Source organism: Solanum tuberosum, unplaced genomic scaffold (genome assembly GCF_000226075.1).
Source record: "Solanum tuberosum cultivar DM 1-3 516 R44 unplaced genomic scaffold, SolTub_3.0 scf00210, whole genome shotgun sequence".
NCBI lineage: Eukaryota > Viridiplantae > Streptophyta > Magnoliopsida > Solanales > Solanaceae > Solanum > Solanum tuberosum.
The window spans coordinates 221987-245408 of record NW_006239135.1 but is presented as its reverse complement, the minus strand read 5'-3'; the positions used below and the strand labels follow the sequence as shown (position 1 = coordinate 245408).

General features: G+C 30.2%; 2 protein-coding genes across 2 annotated transcripts; both read right to left on the bottom strand.

Annotated features, from left to right (window-relative positions):
• Nucleotides 1–4821: 4821 nt before the first annotated feature.
• LOC107062222 (probable histone acetyltransferase HAC-like 1) lies at nt 4822–7185 on the bottom strand. Its single transcript, XM_015312602.1, has one exon. It carries the CDS (start codon nt 7183–7185, stop codon nt 4822–4824), a length of 2364 nt encoding a protein of 787 aa, XP_015168088.1.
• A 2653-nt stretch (nt 7186–9838) lies between these two features.
• Nucleotides 9839–12146, bottom strand: LOC102591478 (premnaspirodiene oxygenase-like; the record flags this gene model as incomplete). Its single annotated transcript, XM_006355921.1, has 2 exons — nt 9839–10591; nt 11226–12146. Coding segments are annotated over 2 exons (1545 nt in total), but the record flags the coding sequence as incomplete, so codon positions are not given.
• Between the last annotated feature and the right edge of the window lie 11276 nt (nt 12147–23422).

Below are 23422 nucleotides of genomic sequence, written 5' to 3'. Positions count from 1 at the left end.
GGCGGTGGGAGGGGGGGGGGGGGGGGGGGGACAGCGGGAGGAGAGAGACAAGGAAGAGAGGGAGAGATGATAGAGAAATTTGCTATAAAACCCTATATGTTACAAATTGTAATATTTTAAACTATAGTGATTTTTTTCGTAAATACATATTACATGTTTGCCTCCTTGTATAATTTTACCATTAGTTATTCTCTTTCATCTTGCACCTACTTGATTTTTCTCCTAAATTCACTCAAACATATCAGTTTTTGAAATTTCAAAGATATCATTTCTCCCTCCTAAATCCTAATCATCCTTCCCCAATTTCAGGTATCTTACATTGGTGGTTTTTAATTGTTTTTTTATTTTATTTTCGTTTATATATTTTTGTTTATTCACTCAAACAATCTTCATCTACCATTTTTAGTTTTTCCATTAAATTAATAGGTACATACAAATCATGGTTGAACAAACTCTATCATACAGGATTACTCATTGGGTAACAAATGCATGCCCAAATCTCCAAATACACGAGGAAATGCAGAGGAATCAAATTTGTATGTAGCAAGAATTTCTAACTAGTATTAGTTGGGATTACAAAAATAGCTGATTGAGTTTACTATTTACTTTTTCTAACTAATATACCTGATAGATATTATATACCATTAATAATTATACATCTGAGGCTACTTTTAATTAATGTGGTTGAGTGGACAGCTATTCATGTTAATTCTTCCTATTAATTATAAGTTGCAACAATAATCTTGGTTATTACGTAACTAATATTAGTAGGTTGCACCGATAAAAGTTGTGGTAGAGTGTAAGTTCTCCTTTATCATTAATCAGAGGTCTCGAGTTTAAGTTCTCATGGGTATAGAGTCATCTTTGTTAGGAAAGTTTTACCCTTACTGCGCGAATAAATGCGAATTTAGTCAAACTTTAATATAAATACTAAACACCGAATAAAATAAAAATAAAAATTACAATCCTTTGATATTTAAGACCTTTAATTGAACAAAAATCACCTACTTCTCTCAAATAATACACATTTATACTTTTTTGTATTGACTTATTTATATCCACGTTCTTAGGCATATTAGTTGTGCAGGCATATTATATACTACGACCAAACCACGTTAGGTTTTAGAAACACAGAGAATAAGCAATCAAAACTAGTTCAAGTACTATCATTATCAAGGTTGTTACAATGTATAAAATTAACATCTAGTCGAAAATAATGGTTCAACCTAACTTTTTTCTTTTTTTATAACTACGGTGTTAGACTGTTCGAAATAGTTTATGCACATCTCAATTAATTTTACAAAAAATTATTACCTCCTATCAGTATGAATATCGGGTGACTTTATCCATCAAAACTTTAACATATAGAAAATATACTGTCTACATTTTTGCCTCCTTGAATACTTTTCTTTATATGCATTTACTGATGTAGTTTAAATGTATTAATATAGTTGTTGTGTTTGTAAGACTATTTGATCAAGAATCAAATTAATAGGATAGGATTTCTCTCGTCGTAAAAGAAAATTAAGCTTTATGTCCCACTCCTAATCCTGACTTCGCCTCTTCCCATCAGGGAAAGACTGGGTGAATGAATTTTGGCAAAAAATAAATTTAAAAAATAGACCAATTTATTATATAATGTCACCTACTAAGGGAAAGCTAGCTAGTAATGGATTATTATATTAACTTCTCAATATGACTTCTCTATATAAGCAAGCAAGGAGCTTTGTTGGAATCTCAATAGAGTTTCAAAAGGAAATCATCATCACCATTTGTGTGAGTTAAATTAAGCATGGGTTTTAGGGTTTCAGCTACAATTGTTTTATTTTTGGGCATGTTGGTTGCTATTGCAACAGCACAATATGGAGGCTCCTATGATGACTCTAATATTGGCTCCACCAATTCATCTCCAGCACTTATGTTAGCACTTGTTGCATTCATCATTTCTTTCTTTGTTATAATCAAAGAAAGGATTTGATGAGTCTATCAAATTCAACTTATTATAAAATGGTTTGATTAATTTCCTCTCATTTTAATCTTTTGTGTTGTAATACTTAAGGTGTGTAATATAATATATCCTTGTATATGTTTTCTTTTTCTCCCCTCAGATTTCTCTCTATGATTGCTTTGGTTTTAAGGAGTGTGTAATACTTAAGGTGTGTAATATAATATATCCTTGTATATAATTTCTTTTATTTGTTACTTATCATATCGAGAAAAGTTAATTATTTTTTTCATTTTATATTCAACATTAATTGAGTTGAGAAAGAAAGACATAAAACGCATTCAATGAATGCGATTTATGTGTAAGTTTTAGTCTCTTCTCATTAATTGTTGAAATTACGTTATTACCCCTTCTATTTAATTTTATTTATCCAATATTTTAAAATATATTTATTATTTTATTTATTACTTTTATCATTTCGAGAAAAGATAATTATTTTTTTCATTTTATACCAAGCATTAAATGAGCTGAGAAAGAAAGGCATAAAATGCATTCAACGAATGCGATTTATGTGTAATATTGTCCAATATTACACATTTGTCCAATATTTTTAAAATTTATTTATTTATTTTATCATATCGAGAAAATATAATTATTTTTCCATTTTATATGCAACATTAATTTAGCTGAGAAAGAAAGGCATAAAACGCATTCAATGAATGCGATTTATGTGTAAGTTTCAGTTTCTTCTCATTTATTGTTGAAATTATTTTATTACCCCTTTCGTTTAATTTTATTTGTCCAATATTTTTAAAAATCTATGGACTATAGCACACGTAAATCTGTAAATTTGATCTTTCCCGCATTGGGGTTGTTTGGAACTTTAAAATAAGTCTGTTTGAACCTCGAGACCAACTCACGCCATTAATAAGGTCGTAACGGACTCCCAAAAAAAAAATTAAGCCAAAAATGAATTGGGATCACGTATCACCAAAAATCTATGGACTATAAATCGATAAATTCGGTCTTTCCCGCATTGGGGCTATTTTGAACTCTAAAATGCATTTGTTTGAGCCTCGAGATCAACTCACGCCATTAATAAGCTTGTAACGGAATTCCCCAAAAAAATTCGGCCAAAAACAATCGAGATCACGTATCACCAAAAATACATGGACTATAGCACACGTAAATCGGTAAATTCGATCTTTCCTGCATTGGGGCTATTTTGAACTTGAAAATGCATTTGTTTGCGCCTCGAGACCACCTCACGTCATTAATTAGGTCGTGACAAACTCCCAAACAAACATTCGGTCAAAAACAAGTCGGAATCACGTATCACCAAAAACCCATGGACTATAGCACACGTAAATCGGTAAATTCGGTCTTTCCTGCATTGGGGCTATTTTGAACTTGAAAATGTATTTGTTTGCGCCTCGAGACCACCTCACGCCATTAATAAGGTCGTGAGTCGTGACGAACTCCCAAAAATTTTGGAGCTTTGTTGGAATCTCAATAGAGTTTCTAAGGGAAATCATCACAATTTGTGTGAGTTAAATTAAGCATGGGTTTTAGGTTTCAGCTACAACTGTGTTATTTTTGGGCATGTTGGTGGCTATTGCAACAGCACAATATGGAGGCTCCTATGATGACTCTAATATTGGCTCCACCAATTCATCTCCAGCACTTATGTTAGCACCTGTTGCATTCATCATTTCTTTCTTTGTTATAATCAAATAAAGGATTTGATGAGTCTTTCAAATTCAACTTATTATAAAGTGGTTTTGATTAATTTCCTCTCATTTTAATCTTTTGTGTTGTAAATACTTAAGGTGTGTAATATAATATATCCTTGTATATGTTTTCTTTTTCTCCCATCAGATTTCTCTCTATGATTGCTTTGGTTTTTAAGGAGTGTGTTTTCATGAGCCAACTTTATTTTATTTATAACTTTACTCGTGATTAGTTTTTTTTCTTTTTTTTTTTTACTCGTGATTAGTTTAATTATCTTGTTTGCAACAAATTTTAAAGTAATGAAAAATAAATTGTAATAATAATTAAAATATGATTAAATAGAGTTTTTATTGATGAATATTTGTGAGTATAATTGTGTTCCTCTATAAGTTGTTAGTAGCATGTTTCTCAACTTCTTTGCGATGTATTGATCACTAGAAACGTCAAACGGTGACTTTGACAAAAAATGTATTTGATAACATAATCTTTTTATGAATATTCAATGAGTTTATGGTGTTTCAAAATATCTTTTCAAAAGAATATATATTACCTTTTATATAGGTGTGAAAATATAGGTGTGAACAAAAATTTAGGATAGAGTACTCGCCTGCAAAAACTACAACAAAAACTAAGCTCGTCTTATAAGGTTTCAAAAAAAATTAATGTCTACCTACCTCGTTTTTCGTACTAGGCAGTGAATTGATGGTGTTACCATCAGACAATCAAAAAGAAGTGTAATCTAAACATGTATGGTCGTTTGGTAGTTGATTATAGTTATGTAAGTATTAGTAATACATAAATTAGTTATGAAGAAATTAGTAATACAGTTAAAAAAAATACTATAGTAATACATAAATTAGTTACATATTAGGAAAACAGAAAATAAAAACCATTACAGATACATAATGGAAAGCAAACATTGCACACTTTCAGAGATGAAAATAGGCACAACAAATAATGTTTGAGCTTGTGATTCCTTATAAACTCTCCGAGAATTCATTGAACGTCTCGGACCAGTACTAGACGACGACGAAGCAGCTCTAACGATTACACGTCTCAATTGCAAGCATTTTCTTCTTCTACTACTGATACAAATCGGCGACTTTATTTATTATTTTACTTGTATATACAATATAACTTTCCGACTAAGGATGTCCAATTGGAAACCCTGACCTAAGTGTAGCCACGCCATGCTTTTTAATGTCCTTGCAACGGAGAACTAGGCAACTGGTATCTTGACATGTCTGTGAATGCCAATGCAGTAAGGACCAAATTTTGCTACAAAGTGCGCACCCCCCTGCAACTCTAACACTGCACCGGCTTACATGTTGAAAAAGTTCCCTAATTTTGAGGCATCCTGAGAACGAGCAGGGATTGCTTAGGGTTGCACGGCATTGTGATGCATGCACCAGTACACCCATTAATTTGACCTTCAATGGTCCCTGACCCTCGAATTGCTCCTTTTCGAAGCCAGAGTCAGTTCTGGACAGGCGAATGTTATTGTAGAGATGATACAATATCATCATTGAGGAATGCTTGGCGCGACGAAGTGAATCAAATTGATAGTGATTTTTCTCACAGAAGCTTAAAAAAGAATGCCTATTCTCGAAAATATCATTTTCAATAGTGGCATCCTGGTCCTCAGTGCTAGCAGGTATATCGTCCTCGTCCATCACAACCTCAGAAAGTAAATGTTCTTCTCCATTACTAGAAGTGTGTGTTTTCTGCAACATGAGACACTTCGCACAAATATGAAAGTTTTTGCATTGCTTACAAGACCATCGAACTTCTGATAATATTGCTTGTTGGCAGTTTGTGCACACAACATGTAAATTTACAATGATGAATTCTTCTTTCACAGGTAAGATTGTTTGCCCTAACTTTTGCATCACTAGAATATCTTTAGTTGCATCTGCATAAACATTGTCATGTCCAATTGCTTTTAACGTACTCTTTGTCATTAACTTTTTAACTTTATCACCTCTATTCTCTGTCTCAATGTTCCTAATTATTTCTTCTGCAGCGCCTGACCAATAGTCTCCATCGAAATATGGCAAATGAGCAGCACTATTCCTTATACTCGGCGCAAAAAAGTGATCATATAAATTAGTATAGTTTACTACGATATCCTCTTCAGATGCTTTCCTTAACATTGACTTATACCACAACCGGAGCTTCTCTGGTTTCGGTGTTTTCTGAGATTTAGGATGGCAATACAAGATGTAGTCTTCGCCTTTTATAGAGGGGCAAGCCCATAAATAGCAGGTTGTAAAACCTCGTTTCTTGCAGTAATCCATGTATCCAATCAGTATTTCATGGTAAACAAAAGTTCGTAGAGCTTCCCCTTTTACAGTTTGTATATCAGGTTTAAAGTAGTTGATAGAATCGAGATATGATATATAGACGCAACGTCTATTTGGAGGGGCACATTCTGATCCAAATTCTTGGACATACATTCCGAAGAGGCAAACATCTACTCCTCCAATTTTCTGGAATAATAGAATCACCTTTGATTTGTACTGAAACTCTGGAGGATAATCTTCATTGTGAAAAATATCCAAAAATTGTTGATTTACTCTCAAATTTCTGTTAACAGACAATACCACTCTGACAATTAGATCTGCTGCACCAGGTACCTCGTTGGCATCATGTCCTGACAATTTTGCTCTCTCGTTTCTTTCTAGCTCGAGGCGCGTGAACAGTCTCTGCTCAATGTGATCACTAAGCATAGTTCTTGGAAGATCTTGAGCTCCGATAGAAACTGGTAAAGACACATGCTCTCCTGCTTCGATTTCCTTTAAACGACAAAATGGACATATGTACTTTGCTTGTCCTTCTAAATCTTTTTTAGCATTATAGAGTGCACATATTTGATGTTGCCAGCATTCACACTTATCACATTGTACCCACGGTTCTTCATTTCGATCATTATTCTTAGCCTTTTGAAACTTATTTTTGCTAATTGATAGTCCTTGGGATGAGACATTATCATCGCCACAACACTTCCTGAAACATTTCGTACAAAAGCAGTGCCGTCCATCAGCTTCATCCACAGCCCAATAATAAATCAAGTTGCGTTTGATACACTTACAACATGATGAACAATATATAGGTGTCGGGACAAAAACAGGCTTATCGATGCCACATAATTGACAGACATTTACATTCTCAGAGACAGAACGTACTGTCGTATTTCCAGTTGATCCCTGATTATATTGACTGAGATTATGTATATGATCCTTCAATTGCTCAATAGAGAAATAGTCCGTCAATGAAATACCCAGCCTCTTTCGATCAGTTAAATCGTTTCTTGCAGACGAAGTGATCTCGTTACTTATCTCTGTTTTATTCTTCTTGCTGCAAACAGGGAGATTTTCCAACCTCTTCCGCTTTGATGGAGGCAAATCAGCTTCATTGATATAAGATCTAAAGCCATTACGTTCCTTATCATGGAGAATCGGTGCCAAATTCCTTTTACACATAAAACTCTTGATTATATTTCCAATCATTCCGTTTCACAGGAACTAATACTAATTTGATGGAAAATATTGACGCTTAATTCAAGTTTTCTCTATTTCTAGATGGAACTTTCTTTTTCTTATAGTTTCGTATGTTGTAACTTGTAACTAGTAACCTTACTATTTATAAAAGAAAATAAGAAACCAAAATAAGCTAGGATCAGAAAATCTATTCCTATAAGAACTAGGACAAATAAATCCTAACTAAACATTAATTAAATATTGGAAGAAAAATATTTTATTTATAATCTCATAAGTTTCATGAATCTTAATTCAGCTTCTCTCTTTTCTGTATATTCGATCTATTTTTGTATATTTTTGTATGTTGGAAATAACCAGCAGCATCTCTATTTATAAAATTAAGAAACCAAATTAAAATAGAACTAGAAAACCTATTCACAAATTCTTATTAGACATTAATTAAATAGATACCAAAATAACAAAACCTAAACAACTAAGGATTTCTACTTCTTAAATTATTATTATTACTATCCATCAAAATTTGAACATAAGAAAATAAACTTCCTAATATTTTTGCCTCCCGATTACTTTACTTTATATGCATTTACTAATGTAAATTAAATGCATTAGTATAGCTGTTTTGTTTGTAAGGATCATTTGATCGAGAATCTTAATACGATAGAATCTCTTTGATGATCAAAGAAAGGATTTGATGAGTCTATCACATTCAACTTATTATAAAGTGGTTTGATTAATTTGCTTTCATTTTTATCTTTTGTCTTGTACTTTTTTGTTTGTAATATATCCTTGTATATGTTTTTTTTTCTCCCCTTAAATTTCTCTCTCTGATTGCTTTGGGTTTTAAGGAATGTATTTTCATTAGCCAACTTTATCTTATTTATAACTTTACTTATGATAAGTTCAATTACCATGTTTTCAATAAATTTTGAAGTGATGAATTATAAATTGTAATAACAAATAAAAAGTGATGAAATAGAGATTTTATCGATGAATATTTAAGAGTACAATTTTGTTCCTCTCTAAGGCGTTAGTAGCGTGTTTCTCGACCTCCTTGCGATGTATTTGATAACTAAAAACGTCGGATGGTAACTTTGACAAAGGTTGTATTTGATGTCTTAATCTCTTTATGAATATCCAATGAGTTTATGGGATTTCGAGATTCCTTTTCAAAAGAATATATATTACTATATACCTTTTATATAGGTGTGAACTGAAATTTACGGTTAGATTACTAGCCTTCAAAAACTATTTCAGAAATTGAGCTCGTCTTATAAAGTTCAACAAAAAATCAATGGCTATGTACCTCATTTTATACTAGGTTGTGAATTGATGGTGTTATTTCCATCAGACAATTAAAAAGAAGTGTCATCTAAAACTTTTTTTTAAAAAAAAATCCAGTCTAAACATGTATTAAGGGGTCGTTTGGTAGTTGGCTATAGTTATGCAAGTATTAGTAATACATATATTAGTTATGAGAAAATTTACATATTATCGATCTTATGTGGTGACTATTAATGCACAATTTAGTTATTCATGTATAATTTATTCTTTTTTTTGTTAAAAGACCACACCGGCCTGATTTATTAAATAAATGAGGCTATATACAATGTACTTAGCCCAAGCTAAGCCCATAAAAATCAGAAAAAAAGCTAAAACAAACAGAAGAAACCAAAAGGCAAACAAAGATCGAAAAAGAAATAGGAAAGTGGTAAGGATGAAGGTTGTTTTAGCTTTTGGTATCATCTTCGCCTTGACCCCTCTTTCTTCAGTGACCAAATGGAGCTCCAAATCGAGTTTGAGCTCCTAGTTGGGCGTGAAGCTTCTCCCACGATTGACACCCCTAACTCAGCATTAGCGGGCGAGAAGGGATCTTTGCAAACTCGATTCGATGTGTACCTCTAAGTCGATCTATTCTTTTTGACAAGATTGATGCTGATCTTCCTCCCTTTGCAGGTCTCTAGCTGAACGAAAACTCAAATGAAGGATTCTTCTGTCAACAAGTGTAAGTTATACCTTTTTTCTTAGATCTATTCCCAGTGGGTTGAATCCATAAAGAGATTGATATCACCACCTGAGCTTAGATCTTTAAAATAAGGTATTCACTTATTAAACTTGTTTCAGATTTGACACAAGAGACATTCATGTAATCAACTTGGCATCTACCTCGAACATGAAACTAACTGATCCAATTCACACCAGTTACACAAACTTTATGATATTTATTTACCTTAAATTGTTTAATATATAACTCAGTAAAACATAGCCTAGACATATACAAACTAACCTCAATTGTCCTGATCTTATATTATATGTGACACCTCAAGCTCTCACCAGGTGCATGATATGTAATCAAACGAATCTAATTCAGACAAAAATGGTAGAAAACTTTAATATGTTAGGAATATTTTAGAAGTTACAGAGAAAATCACACATTGTTAGAACAAAGCATATTAGACTACCTTATTCCACCTTTTGTCCTACATAAAATAATATATAGATTTTCTCATAAATTATATATGTATTAGTTATATTGATCTCTAAATTGTAAATCAAACATCGTATTAATTTATACATAAATAACTTATCTCCTTATTATCAACTATCAAACATGATATTAATTATACAAGATTTAATACCTACATAACTCATTACAACTCAAAAGATAATAATGACAATCTAAAATAAGAATAACAACTCAAAGATAAGGTTGACAAGTTTGTTGAATCATCACTAAGTACTAAATTCATGTGTCACGATGTTTAAACTAAATTTCACTATTTCACGCATAACATCAATATTCTTCATTGATACGATAATTTGTGGCAATTAAATATAAATCTTTCTTTTTTGATGCAGTTAATCCATGTGTTTCAGTCATATCCAAATCTTTTGGATTAACTCCATTTGGTAGTTCCCATTCAAAGTGGTAGAGTAACTGAGCCAAAGAAAATCCAACATTAGCTAAAGCAAATTGTATTCCTGGACACATCCTTCTTCCTGAACCAAATGGAATAAACTCAAAGTCATTCCCCATAAAGTCAATCGAAGAATTCTCAAATCTCTCTGGTATAAAACTTGTAGGATTTTGCCAATATTTCGGATCTCTCGCAAGTGCCCATACATTGACAAGTACTCTAGTCTTTTGAGGAATGATGTATCCATCTATATTTGTGTTCTCCCTACATTCTCTAGGTCCCATAAGAGGACCTGGAGTATGTAGCCTTAATGTTTCCTTAATCACTAACTTTAGATATGTCAACTTTTCAATGTCTTTTTCATCATAATTTTTCTTTCCCTTAAAGACTTGTCTCACTTCATGTTGGGCCTTGGCCATGACATTTGGGTTCCTCATCATTTCTGATAATGCCCAAATAATAGTTAAAGATGAAGCTTCAGTTCCAGCAATAAATATATCCTATATCAACAAACAAATAAATTAAATCGATGAATTCGATTGTTCAAGGAGAAACCTTAAAAGGAGTCTAGAACTATATTAACATGGAAAAAGTACATTATTAGGCATACTTCATTACCATAGATATATACTATTATTACATATACTTTCAAAATATTACATATCTTACTAACAATTAGGAGTTTTCTATATATCTTACACTTAGATACAAGTATTTTTGCTACCAGATACACAAAAATAGGAAGAGAGGCAAGTGAGATTCGTATATATCCCAGAATCATGTGAATCACACTAGACACATGTATATGTATGTATCTAGAGTGATTCACATGTATCTGGGATACCAAATACATGGGAGAGTGGTGAGTGAGATTTGTTATGTATCTCAGATACATGTAAATCCACTTAGATACAATATATTTAAAACAAATTACACCAAAATTTAACCACACGTATCCAAGATAAAGATGTATCTAGACGTATCCGGAAACACCAAAATCTGGTAAGATACGTAATATTGCAAACTAGAATATATCTAAGTAATTAGCTCCTAAACTAATGGGATTTATGCAAGTCCAACGTTGAAAATATAGAAGCAAGGTGAGAGAAGATTATGATATGGGAGAAAACTTACAGTTATCACAGCTTTAATATGGTCATTTGTAATTGGAAATTGAAGTTGGGAATTCTCCTTAATTCTTAGCAAAACATCAACCAGATCCTCATCTCCAAACTCACCATTTCTCTTCTTCCCAATTGCTTTATTTTCAATATGTTCATTAATAATATTTTCCATAATTGCATCAACTTTTTGATGTGCATTCATTAATCTAGATTTCACACCACTTATGTTGTGAAGTAACTTCCAAGAAGGGAACAAATCAGCCACATCAAATCCTCCAGCAAAGAAAAGTACTTCCTTCATAAGTGTTATAAACTCATCTTTACCTTTACATATTTTTCCAAAAGCTGATCTACAAGTAACAGAATTTATAAATCGAAAAACTTTTTCTGACATATTAATCAGTACTGTAGCTCCGCCCCTTGTGGAACAAATAGATGAAATGAGACTTGAAAGTTCATCTTGTCGAATTCCACTAAAGGACTTGACCATCTTCACACTAAGAAGTTCTACCATACAAATCTTACGCATTTGTCTCCAATAGTCACCATACTGGCTAAATACAATATCTTTATTATTGTAAAATATGATATTTGTGGATACAAATTGTGGCCTATCAGCAAATGCGAGATCATGAGTTCTCAAAATCTCTTGTGCAATAGTAGGTGATGATATGATCACAACAGGAATTTCCCCGAGTTGTAAGTACATAATAGGTCCATACCTTCGCGCTAAATTTCTAAAAACGCGATGTGGAAGTTGTCCTCCAATGATCAAATGATGTAAACTTCCAATAAAAGGAAGTCTCCATGGACCTGGAGGTAACCTTTGTTTTTTGTTTTTACTCCATTTTCTAACTAGAATAACAAGGGAGGACAAGAAGATAAGCAAAGAAACTAAGTTAAAAAGAGAATAATACATCTCAATTGAAAATTACACTAAGGTTTTGTTGGATATTTCTTTCAAGTAACATTAGTTACTCTTATAGTGGCACCATATCCAAATTAGTATATTAAATAAATCAATCATTGATTCATATCATTGTATCTTACTATTTCGATTTGATTAGTTATTTTTTTTAAAAAAAATATATCATATCATATCAATATGTCGATTGTTTAATCAAAACTGAATTATTTGATTGTCTCTATCATCTTAATTTTTCTTCGATATTGTTGTGGTTCAGATAATTCTTAATATTTTATTTTAGATTGTTACGTAAGAAATTGTATTGTTATTAGGATGTATTATTTGTCATGTAAATCAGTCAGAGGCGTATCCAGGATTTTGAGATGATGGGTGCACTGTTATAAAAAGGTTGATCTATGATATAAATTTGATCAGTTCGACATTTAGAGAGAAAATTAAAACAAGATAAATATAAAATTCAAATTTCTAACCTCGCGGAGAGAGGTGCACCCAGTCATAATCACATTATGTGATACTTCAAGTGTGGGTTCACACATCTATATTTCAATATTTTTTCTAAAATATAACACAACTATATATGATCTCGGAAGGGGATCATGTGTTCAGGTGAACCCGGTGACCCCCTAGATACCCCTCTGTGTAAGATGATGAGAAACTTTAATATAACACGTAAAATATAGATTTAGAGTACTATATATACATATTCATAAGACATTTCTTGTGCACTTAATAGCAATGCATAGCGTTTAATAAAGTCGGTTATCAAGTTTCGAAATACGGTGCGCTTAGTTTCAAGATCATTCAATAAAGACGAAAAAAATATTAGATATTTTTTTATATATGTTTAAATTTTTTGATTTTTGACCAAAGTAAGTCATTATTAAAATTAATTCATCAAAATAATACTTCCTCCGTCCCTATTTAGTTGTCCATATTTCCTTTTTTAGTTGTCCCTATTTAGTTGTCCATTTTGACAAATCAAGAAAGGACAACAAATTTTTTTCCTATTATACCCTTATTTACACTTCTTGAAAATTGTAAAAGTGTATGTTGTTTCCCTCCAATTTATTTTCACTTGAATTCAAAGAAGTGGTTGTAATTTTGAAGTTGAAAAGTTGTCATAAGGGTAAAATTGTAACTTCACTGTGCTAATCATTGTTGCCTTAATCTGTGTGCCATTTCTAAAGTGGACAACTAAAAAGGGACGGAGGGAGTATGTTTTTTTGAAAATTTACAAAACTAGTATAAACGTAGTTTTCAGTAACGTTTTAGGTTATATTTTATTCAAAAAAATTCAATAACAAAAAAGACAAAAATCTGACAGAGTAAACAGATATAAAACGTTATTGTCAGTAACGTTTTATAATTCGTTACTCTAAAGCACGTTTTAGAGTTAAAACGTGACTCACAGTAACGTTTCTCTAGAATGGTGAAATTTGAAATTCAATCTTGTACATGCCTCATTCATTATTCAAAACTATTAAAATGGATAAATATATATTGTACATACCTTCATTTGAAATATATATGATTTTCTCTTTTCATACATAGACAATACTTTTTTAAACTAAAGGAAAAAAGAGTGAGGAAGACTTTGCACAAATTGGAGCTTGTCTTGTATCATTTCAATTTCAAAATTTGTAAATAAATCATACGAGAGATCTTCTTCTAGCCTAAGATAGCATCCCTTCCAAATATTAGACCAATCGGTTTCTTATGATTATTAAATATTAGACTATCAATAAAGAAGCTATTGAATTAAAAATTGATGCAATAAGTAAGCAAAGCAACTATTTAAAAAAACATAATGACTACATCATAATAGAAGAGACAAAGGAATTAATTGATATTGTAGTAAAGCCCTCCCCACATCTTCTTTTCCTTGCAAAAGTATTATCTATGTATGAAAAGAGAAAACTATATATAAGTGAATATATGTGTAAAATATATATATTCATTTTAATAGTGGAATGTTTAATAAAGTTGAATGAGGCAAGTATAAGATTGAATTTTAATTTTCAGTCATTCCAGAAAAACGCTATTGTGAGTCACGTTTTAGCTGTAAAATGTGTCTCAGAGTAACGAATTATAAAACGTTACTGACAATAACGTTTTATGTCTGTTTACTCTGTCAGATTTTTTGTTATTGAATTTTTTTGAATAAAATATAACGTAAAATGTTACTGAGAACTACGTTTATACTAGTTTTGTAAAATTTCAAAAAAAAATATTATTTTAATGAATTAATTTTAATAATGGCGTACTTTGATCAAACCCTCATAAAAGTGGATTGTACTGATGAAAGTTATCGCGTATCTTATGCGAAATTAGACTCAAAACACCACCATTATATTAAAAAAATTAAGGAATATTTGTGAATCTTATAACCTTGGTTGTTTACATTTTGTCCACACGCAAAAAATTAAATATTACATTTCATTTTTTATGTTGATCATGCAACAGAGACTATACACCTACCCTTATAGAAATATAGCTAACTAACACATGGCTAAAAAATTAAGGTAAATTTGTAGAAAAATGTATTGTCCATATGCCATTCAGGTAGTACAATTTATATGATGTTAGCTTCTAATGTTGTTGAGATAATATCTGTTAGAATGTGAAATTGGGGAACTTACGGAAATTTCATTAGTTTAGGAATTAATTATTTAGATACATTTTAGTTTGTAATATTACAAATCTTACCAAATTTTGGTGCGTCCAGATACATGTATCTCGAAATACATGAGGTCAAAATTAGATAAATTACATTCTATAATTTCAATTAACTACTTAAATATTATCTTTGTTAAACAAAAAAATAAAGAATATTATCTTTAATGATTTCATGGACAAAACTTCAAATTATTTGTGTAAGTGGATTTGTCATCTATCCCACCAAGACATAATTTGGGAACCATAACCCTTTTTTAATGGTAGTATTAGATAATGTTGAGACACTATTTGTCTTTAATTTTCATGCACAATTTTTTTTAATTAATAATTAAATTCTAGATATTGGAATCCAGGCTAGCAGGGTCCAATAATTTATAAAATAGTTGCATATTGTTCTAATGAAATGGCCAAAGTAGCAACTATACATATATACTATTAGAAAATGATATAGGTAATAAAACTAATTGGAATTATTTTTCAGAAGCTGAAAAAAAAAAATCTTTTTTGAAAAGTAATTTTGAGAAAATTGCACTTAGAAGCATTTTGAAAAAGATAGGTCAAATCTAATTGCTGCTCAAAAGTGTTTATAAAATTTATTGATCAAATACAAATTGTTTTTCACCAATAAAGTACTTTAAAAAAATCAAAATAAACAGATTTAGAAGTTCAGCGAAACAAGCCAGAATCTTGTTCTTCTTTTTCTCCTTCTTATCTATCTTCTTCCTACATGCTTTAGATAATTGAAGACCTATTAGTCATTTGTGGTTATTTTTTTTAATAAATGCTTACAAGACGTGTTGTAAGCATGATAGAGCTTACTAACGCCCACCAAAGTAATAATGAGCAAGCCATTAACTTCATCAATCGTTGGAGGAGTTTGAGACTTAACTGCAAAAATTATCTTAGTGAAACTTTTGGGATCGAAATATGCATCCAAGATATGCATTGTGATCTTCATCATATGTTGCAAAACATAAAACCTAAAACATTTGAAGAATTAGTAACTCATGCTCATGATATGAAATTGAGTATGACGGTTAAAGTTACTTGAAAAATACCATTGCTATATTTTATTGAGCTTGATTATTGAAGAAAATAAAGTGACTATTTATTTTTAAGATTTTGGCTGAATTTAACTGTCAGATTTTTTAGAATAAATATTAAATGGTTGGATATTAAATTTTGAATCACTTAGAGTTTATTTTGACTAGTTTGGACTAATTTTGAAACAAAAACATGTTGAACTTTATACATTCACTAAAATCATTAAATTCTGATGACTAATTTCTAGCGATGGTTAGAATTTGTGATAAGGTCATTAAATGACAAACTTTATAGAGATCAAAATTTGTGACAAGATAACTTTACTATTTTTATAACGAACGAAATCCATAAGCAAGTTTATGGCCAATTTCTGGCCGTGAATAATGGTTAGAGTTGTCAAAATGGGCTGGCTCAACCCAACTCAATTCTAACTTGCTAAAGAGAGGACGGGTTGACCCTTTTTAATTAAGGAAAAATTACTTGGATGAGTGCCTTTTAATAAATAATTACTAATTTTAGCGATATTTTTTTATTTATTACCATTTATAGCAATACATAACAATACTATGTTAAATCTGTAATATGTATTAAAAGTGAATTAAGTATACAATATATATGTATTATAACTGTTTTTAAAAATATATTATGCTTATTAGGTAAGAAGTTGACACATTGTATTATAAGTGTATTAAAATGTGTGATAAATGTATTACCCATCAATAAAACTTGTATTATATGTGAATAATAAATTGTTCTTTGTAATATGTATTAAAACTGTATTATAAATGTATTAAAAGTGATCAAGTGAAAAAAAAATGTTATTGCTATAAATGATAAATATTTTTTTTTATAGTATATTTATGTAACTTTCCCAATTAATTAAAGGGCCTATAAAATAGTAACCCAACCCAGCCCTAAGCGGGCCACGGGTTGGAACAGGTCAGTCCTTCAACCAAAAAATGAAAAACATTGGTGTCTTAGAAAAGTGTATCTAAGAGTATCAAACGTTGATGTCTAATGAACACGACATTAATACATACAAAAATTCACTTATGAATGACACACTTCAGTTAATACTTACAAAAATACATGATAGGCAACATAATAGCCAAGATACAACATCGTAAGATTAATCCAAGTTAAAAATATTACATGATCACTTTTTTCATAAATAAGACAACAAAGGGGAAATGGAAAATATAAAAACAAAAGTAGACTTGATTTTAGTGGTCTAATGACCCTAAAATGTAAAAGATCTGCAAAAGAGTTAGACTTGATTTTATATTTTTTAAATATTTATTGACAAAACATTTACAAATAAAACACTACTAAAATATATATAATAAATATTTTTAACACTTAATATACCCAACGGGCTAGCCTCTAAGGCTTGCGAGTTGGGCCTACGAGGGTAGCGGACCAAATGAGATTGAGCTAAAAAGTCCCGTTCCTAAATAAGTCCAAAAAATTAGGCACAATCCCACTTAATTCAAGGATTGAATTGGGCTGACTTAACGGGTCAAATCCATTTTGATAGCTCTAATAATGGTAGTAAGAGATCTTATTTGTGTAAATCACTTGTTTATTGGCTTCTATAGTTTCTATGTGTCGCAATTTCATGGCTCTTGTGTAAAGTTGGCAATTGAGCCTGAGTGAGTTGAACTCAGCCGAGCTTGGTCCGGTCCTGATTAGGCCAAAACTTAACCGAATCTTAAAATTATTGAAATATTTAATTTAGTTATTAACTTTGTAGATTTTGAAAGAATTTTATTTCTTCTTAAAATCCTATGGGAAAATGACTATTACAATGTTGAATAGCCATTGATTTGTTTTGTTTAATATTTTCATTTCCCAAACAACGTTGAAGCGTTTTTATTCACATCAAAGGACCATACAGTAGATTGACTACTTAGGGACCCTTAAGTTAAAGGGTGTATTTGATACTAAAGAAAATATTTTAGGAAAATAAGTGAGATTTTACTTATCTTCATTTCGGTATATAAGTTAAAATATTATTTAAAAACTTAAAATTAGCTATGAACATTTTCACTAATTCGTCGCTATTTCGCTCGTAGCTAACAGAAAATCATCACTAAATACGATTAGTGATGTTTTGATATTTAACTACAAAATCTGTTTGTCCCTAAATCCAATTTTTTAAAGGGAAAAGGCTCAAATGTGTCATCGAACTTTCAGAAAAGGCTTATTTATGTCAATCCGTTAAAAAGTTTGACTCATCTATGCCATTACCGTTTAAGAAAAGGCTCATTCATGCCATTATTTTTTAACAGTGGTTTTGCAAAACCATTTTTTACACATGTCCAATTATAATTCGGCCACCTCATTATTATTTTTATAAAAAAAATTCAAAATTCTGAATAAAAATTGAATTATAATTCAGCCACGTCATAATTTTTTTTTAGTTCAATTTTTGTTCAGAATTTTGATTTTTTTATTAAAAAAATTAATGACGTGGCCGAATTATAATTGGCCACGTGTAAAAAAATGGTTTTGCAAAACCACTGTTAAAAAATAATGGCATGAATGAGCCTTTTCTTAAACGGTAATTGCATAGATGAGCCAAACTTTTAACGGATGGCATAAATAAGTCTTTTCTGAAAGTTCAATGGCATATTTGAGCCTTTTCCCTTTTTTAAATAATAAAAATATTATTCTAAACGTATTTATATATATTCTATACAAATATAATAGATAAAAACAATTCAGAAATTTTTGCTTTGTGAGTTCAATCTTAGAGATTTTGAGCATTGAAAAAGATATAAGTTACTACATATTAAAGATATGGATTCATGCCCATTCTTAAAGAGTTTTTCTTTTGGTAGTATATTTATTATTTAAGGCAACTTTTCATGATTTTTTACACAATTATATTCTGTATTGAAAGTACTAAATTCATATGAATTTGTTATCTTTAAATGGTATCCGCAACCAGAGGCGGATTCAGGATTTTAGGCCTGTGGGTTCTTTTTTGGTTTCCCATTCAGTGTCTGGTACTCATATTGGAGCTCGACTAAATTCGAATTCAGGCCCGGAAAGTCCCACATTAGGGCTAAAACGCTCCCTAACAAAGACGACTATGTACCCAAGGGGACTCGAACCCGAGACCTCTTGGTTAAGGATTAAGGAGTACTTACGTTCTAAATTTTAAAAAGGATAACGAGCTTAAAACTCACAATAAACAAATTATGTTAATGAGATCTTAGTCATGTTTGAAAATATTACCTTAAATATTGTTATTGTAAAAACTTAATTTAATAATATAAAGATTTGAGTAATTTAATTTAAAGTTCTAAAATATTGTTAACAAAAGATGAATAATTTTTTAAATATAAATATCAAACATTTTTGTTATAATTTTTAATATTATCCTAAGTGAGATTAAAATTATTAAATTCACCATTAATATTTAGACACCTAAAACATATATTTTACTAGTTTCACTATGACCTTGAACCATTACGGCCTTCAAAAGTTACAATTTCGAAAAGCAAACAACAGTTATTTCAATATAATCAATTATCAATATGTTGGATAACCCTAGGATCAAAGATTAAAAAATAATTTTTGAATATAAAATTCTACAGTGTAAAAGCAAACAAATAAGAAAAAAATAAAAAAGGAGAGGCGAGAGTACATAGTACATATTGGAGGGTAGAGGTCGGATGATAACAATCAGATCAACAATAAAAGTTAGAACCCTGACTTTTGAAAATAAATTTGGGTTAAAGTTTTTTGAATATGTAGTAATCAATGAAAATATATTTGGGTTAATTTTTGAATGTATGAGTAGAAATCAATAGTTAGATATTGTTATATAGTATGACACAAACAATATTTTTCTGTTTTTTTAATCATATAGCCATTTTTTTGTTTTTTCTATTAACAAAAATTAATATAAATTATCATTTACTGACTTTCTGTTTTTTTTTTAATAAAAGAAATTCAATGTTTTTATCTGAAATCCAAAAACATAGTGTCGAGAGTGAGTATTTATCATTTGCCCATTTTCTATTTTTTTATAAGACAAAAAAGTCGATGTTTTATTTGCCGAGAGTGAGTTTCGAACCCACGACGTGCATGCTGAAGAACTTACTGGGTGCGTGTAGGCTACAGGGCCGCCCTTCTCATTATAGTTGTGGGTTCGCAGGAAATTTATCTGTACTTTGTGTTTGATATTTTTTATAGGAATATATGATCTACGGAAAAGTCAGTGAGTTTGTCCGAACCCCCTTCCGATATAGTAGCTTCGCCCCTGTCCGCAACTGACTATGGGAGGCCCAATAGGATCAGAGTGAATATGAAGTGTTTCGAGGTAAAGAAAACATAATCGACGTGAAACCTTTTTTTTTACATCTATTAGAAAAATCATTTTTCTCATTTAAAGCAACTTATTTTTCGAGAAAAAATATTTTCCATTTTATAAAGAAGACAATAATTTGTAGTTAATGGATGTCCAACATAAAATCAACTAATCAGAAAGAGAGCCAATTTGACTATGCCACCCCAATCACCAATTCATGTTGTCATTGTTATAGGCACGTCTTCCAACACGTCTGACTTTCATGAAAAAACAAATGTGTATGGACTCTTTCTTGACCCCAAAAATAAAATAACAAAATCTTATCCGTCGGATTTGTTAGTAAATTTCATTTAAATATTTAAATTATGATTTATTTTAGTTGAGCATTTAAAATATTTTTATTAGGCGCATTTAGTTCAAATTATGAAATTCTGGTGTGTGAATTTTGAAGTACACATAAATAAGTTAATCATTTAAAATATATCATTTAAAAAAAAATACGTATTAGTCTTAATAAACCGTAAAACTTTAAGATTATCTCAATTGTCAAGATAATGTATTTATTGTGGTTAACTTAGTTACTTGGAGTAATAGATACTTGAGATTGCTTGTAAAAAGAAATTTGAATTAAAAGTGTCTAATAAAAACATTTTATCATATGGTTAATTGAAACAAGTTATTGTTGAAGTGTCTGAATAAAATTTATTGATAAATTTTTAAGAGATTTTATACGTATAAAGCCATAAAAGTTCATCCTTATTACTTACCATTACCATAGATGTATCAATAATTTTTTGAAAGAGTGTTTTTTATAAGATACAAGGTTTAATAAACAAACTATTAGCTAAATATTAAGAAAATAAAGATGGGGTACTATTTGATTTTCATATGATTGTACTTGTAAATATCCCCTTATACTATGAAAAATGAAATTACTTTTTAAGTTGACGATGACAATATATTTAATTAAAGTTACACGTATTTAATTTACTTATTTTACTGAGTCTTTAATTTCTTTTCCTTTGTCTAGTTTTACAGAGTCCACTTCTTAATTAGTTTTTCTCAGTTGTTACGGAAATAATTAAACAAATCGATATATTTTAGTTAATCTTCCAATCGTGGAAGCAATAAATTAAGAATTGGACTTAATTAACGTAGTACTATATATTTTAATTTTCTAAGGTTAGAGGGGCAACTGTGACATTTCCCCTGACTTTTAGTTTCATTGTGATAAAAATATATAAACAACTCATTATAATTTTTCCCTAATCCGTTTAATTTTTACTGAGAGTTAATTTAATTAGTTTTTTAGAGCTAAATTGTATCAGATTAATTTAATATTTTAAATTTAAAAGTAGATGTTTGAAGATTATACGAAAATTATTAATAAGTTGTAATTTTTCTCCTTCTTGTATTAATATGATGAAAAAATACATCTTAAAATGTTGGTCAAAGTTCATATAAATTAGCTCTCAATAAATGAAATGTGACATATAAAAATGAACGGTGAGAATATATACCATTTTCCAATTGATAAAATAATGAGTATATTCCATCTTCCAATTGATAAATGTTGATCAAAATTCATATAAATTAACTCTTGAGAAATGAAATGTGATAAATAAAAGTGAACAGTGACCATACATTCCATTTTCAAATTGATAAAACATCCCATTGTCATTCTGATTCATCATCAAAAGTATGTTCTTTTTTTTTAAAAAAAAAATCGCTCTCACGTTCTTAACAACCATCAAGACCGAGTTTTTCATTTAATAATCGTGAATCATGATGTTTGGATCATTTTATGTGCATTTTATGTAATATTTTTACAAGACACCTATCATATCCAATCAATAAATATTAGGTAAGTATGTTTATCAAAGACATGATAGATGAAAAAAATCACCTAGCTTATTTTTATTTTTACTAAATAATTCTCAATTCATTTCATTGACCATTAAGCTAATTATCAAAGCCGAGTCATTTAATTTGGACTTTGTCTAATCCTTACAACTCAATGAGTTTTTATATATATAAAAAAATAGTTAAATATTGAGAACTTATTGGTGTCATTGTACAAATGATCACGTACTTGTATTAATTAAAAACCAATTCTTACTAGAAATTGTTGAAATGATCTCCCACCATCCAGCTACTTGCTTTATTTCCACATACAAAAAATAAATACATGGAAAAAAATAAAAATAAAAAGTCATCAATGAAAGAATGATAATACGAATTTGTCAATTATGAAAAGTCGTACCACCTTAAAAACATATAGTATATATAAGTATAGTATTTGCAAAGAACTCCCAACACAATCCATTTTAATCCTAAAAAAAAATTCAATACTCTCAACCAAACAAGTTGAACGCAACATACGGAAAAATAATGGCTTTCAAAGTTTCAAGTGTTGCATTCAACTTTGTTGCTTGTGTTATATTCATGGTAGCTGTTGTTGTAGCTCATGAGGGCCACCACCATGCCCCCGCCCCGGCTCCATCGCAATCCTCCAGTGCCATAATCACTTCATTGCCTTCAATGGTGGCTGGATTTTTCGGTTTGGTTATTTCTTTCCTTGTTATTAAGGAGAGGGTTTAAAGTTTAAATGTTTATGGTATTTGTACCTATGTTTTCGATTTATTATGGTACGTTTGTGAATTTCTTGTACTTTTTTTTTGTATTGCTTTTTGATGTGTTTAATTAATTGTTGTATCATGGCAAGTTGTTTGTACTCTTTTCTCAATATTGTGGTAAAACTTATGAAATTGTGTCAAATAAATATTTTATGTGTTGAGTTGAGTTATTAATATCTTTTCATGTTTATTATGTCTTAAAATTAAATGCATTATGATGTTAGGATTTGGGAGATCATAATAATTTGGATCGCAATGATCATTTTGTATATTATAGATCCACCCCATCTCTTTCAATACGTTCGAAGTTAAAAAATACTCTTCTTTCACCTATTAGACCAAAAGTTCCCTCAATAGTATTTTTTATTGACTAGGTGAGACTTTACAAAAACCACTGTGGTATTGTATGATTGATTCAATTTTAATAATATATGTATAAGAATTTGAACTCTATATTTTTGAAAAATAAAATAAAATAGAGAGAAAAGAACGTTTTGAAAACATTATAATGTTCTTAATGGCTTTTATGTATTGATTTTATATTTATAATATAGAGAAAAAAAGTGAAGACATACAATATTAAACCAAAGACCCCCCCCCCC

Excerpts from the sequence above, each read along its gene's own strand:
- LOC107062222 (XM_015312602.1), bottom strand. The coding sequence starts at position 7,185 with ATGATTGGAAATATAATCAAGAGTTTTATGTGTAAAAGGAATTTGGCA.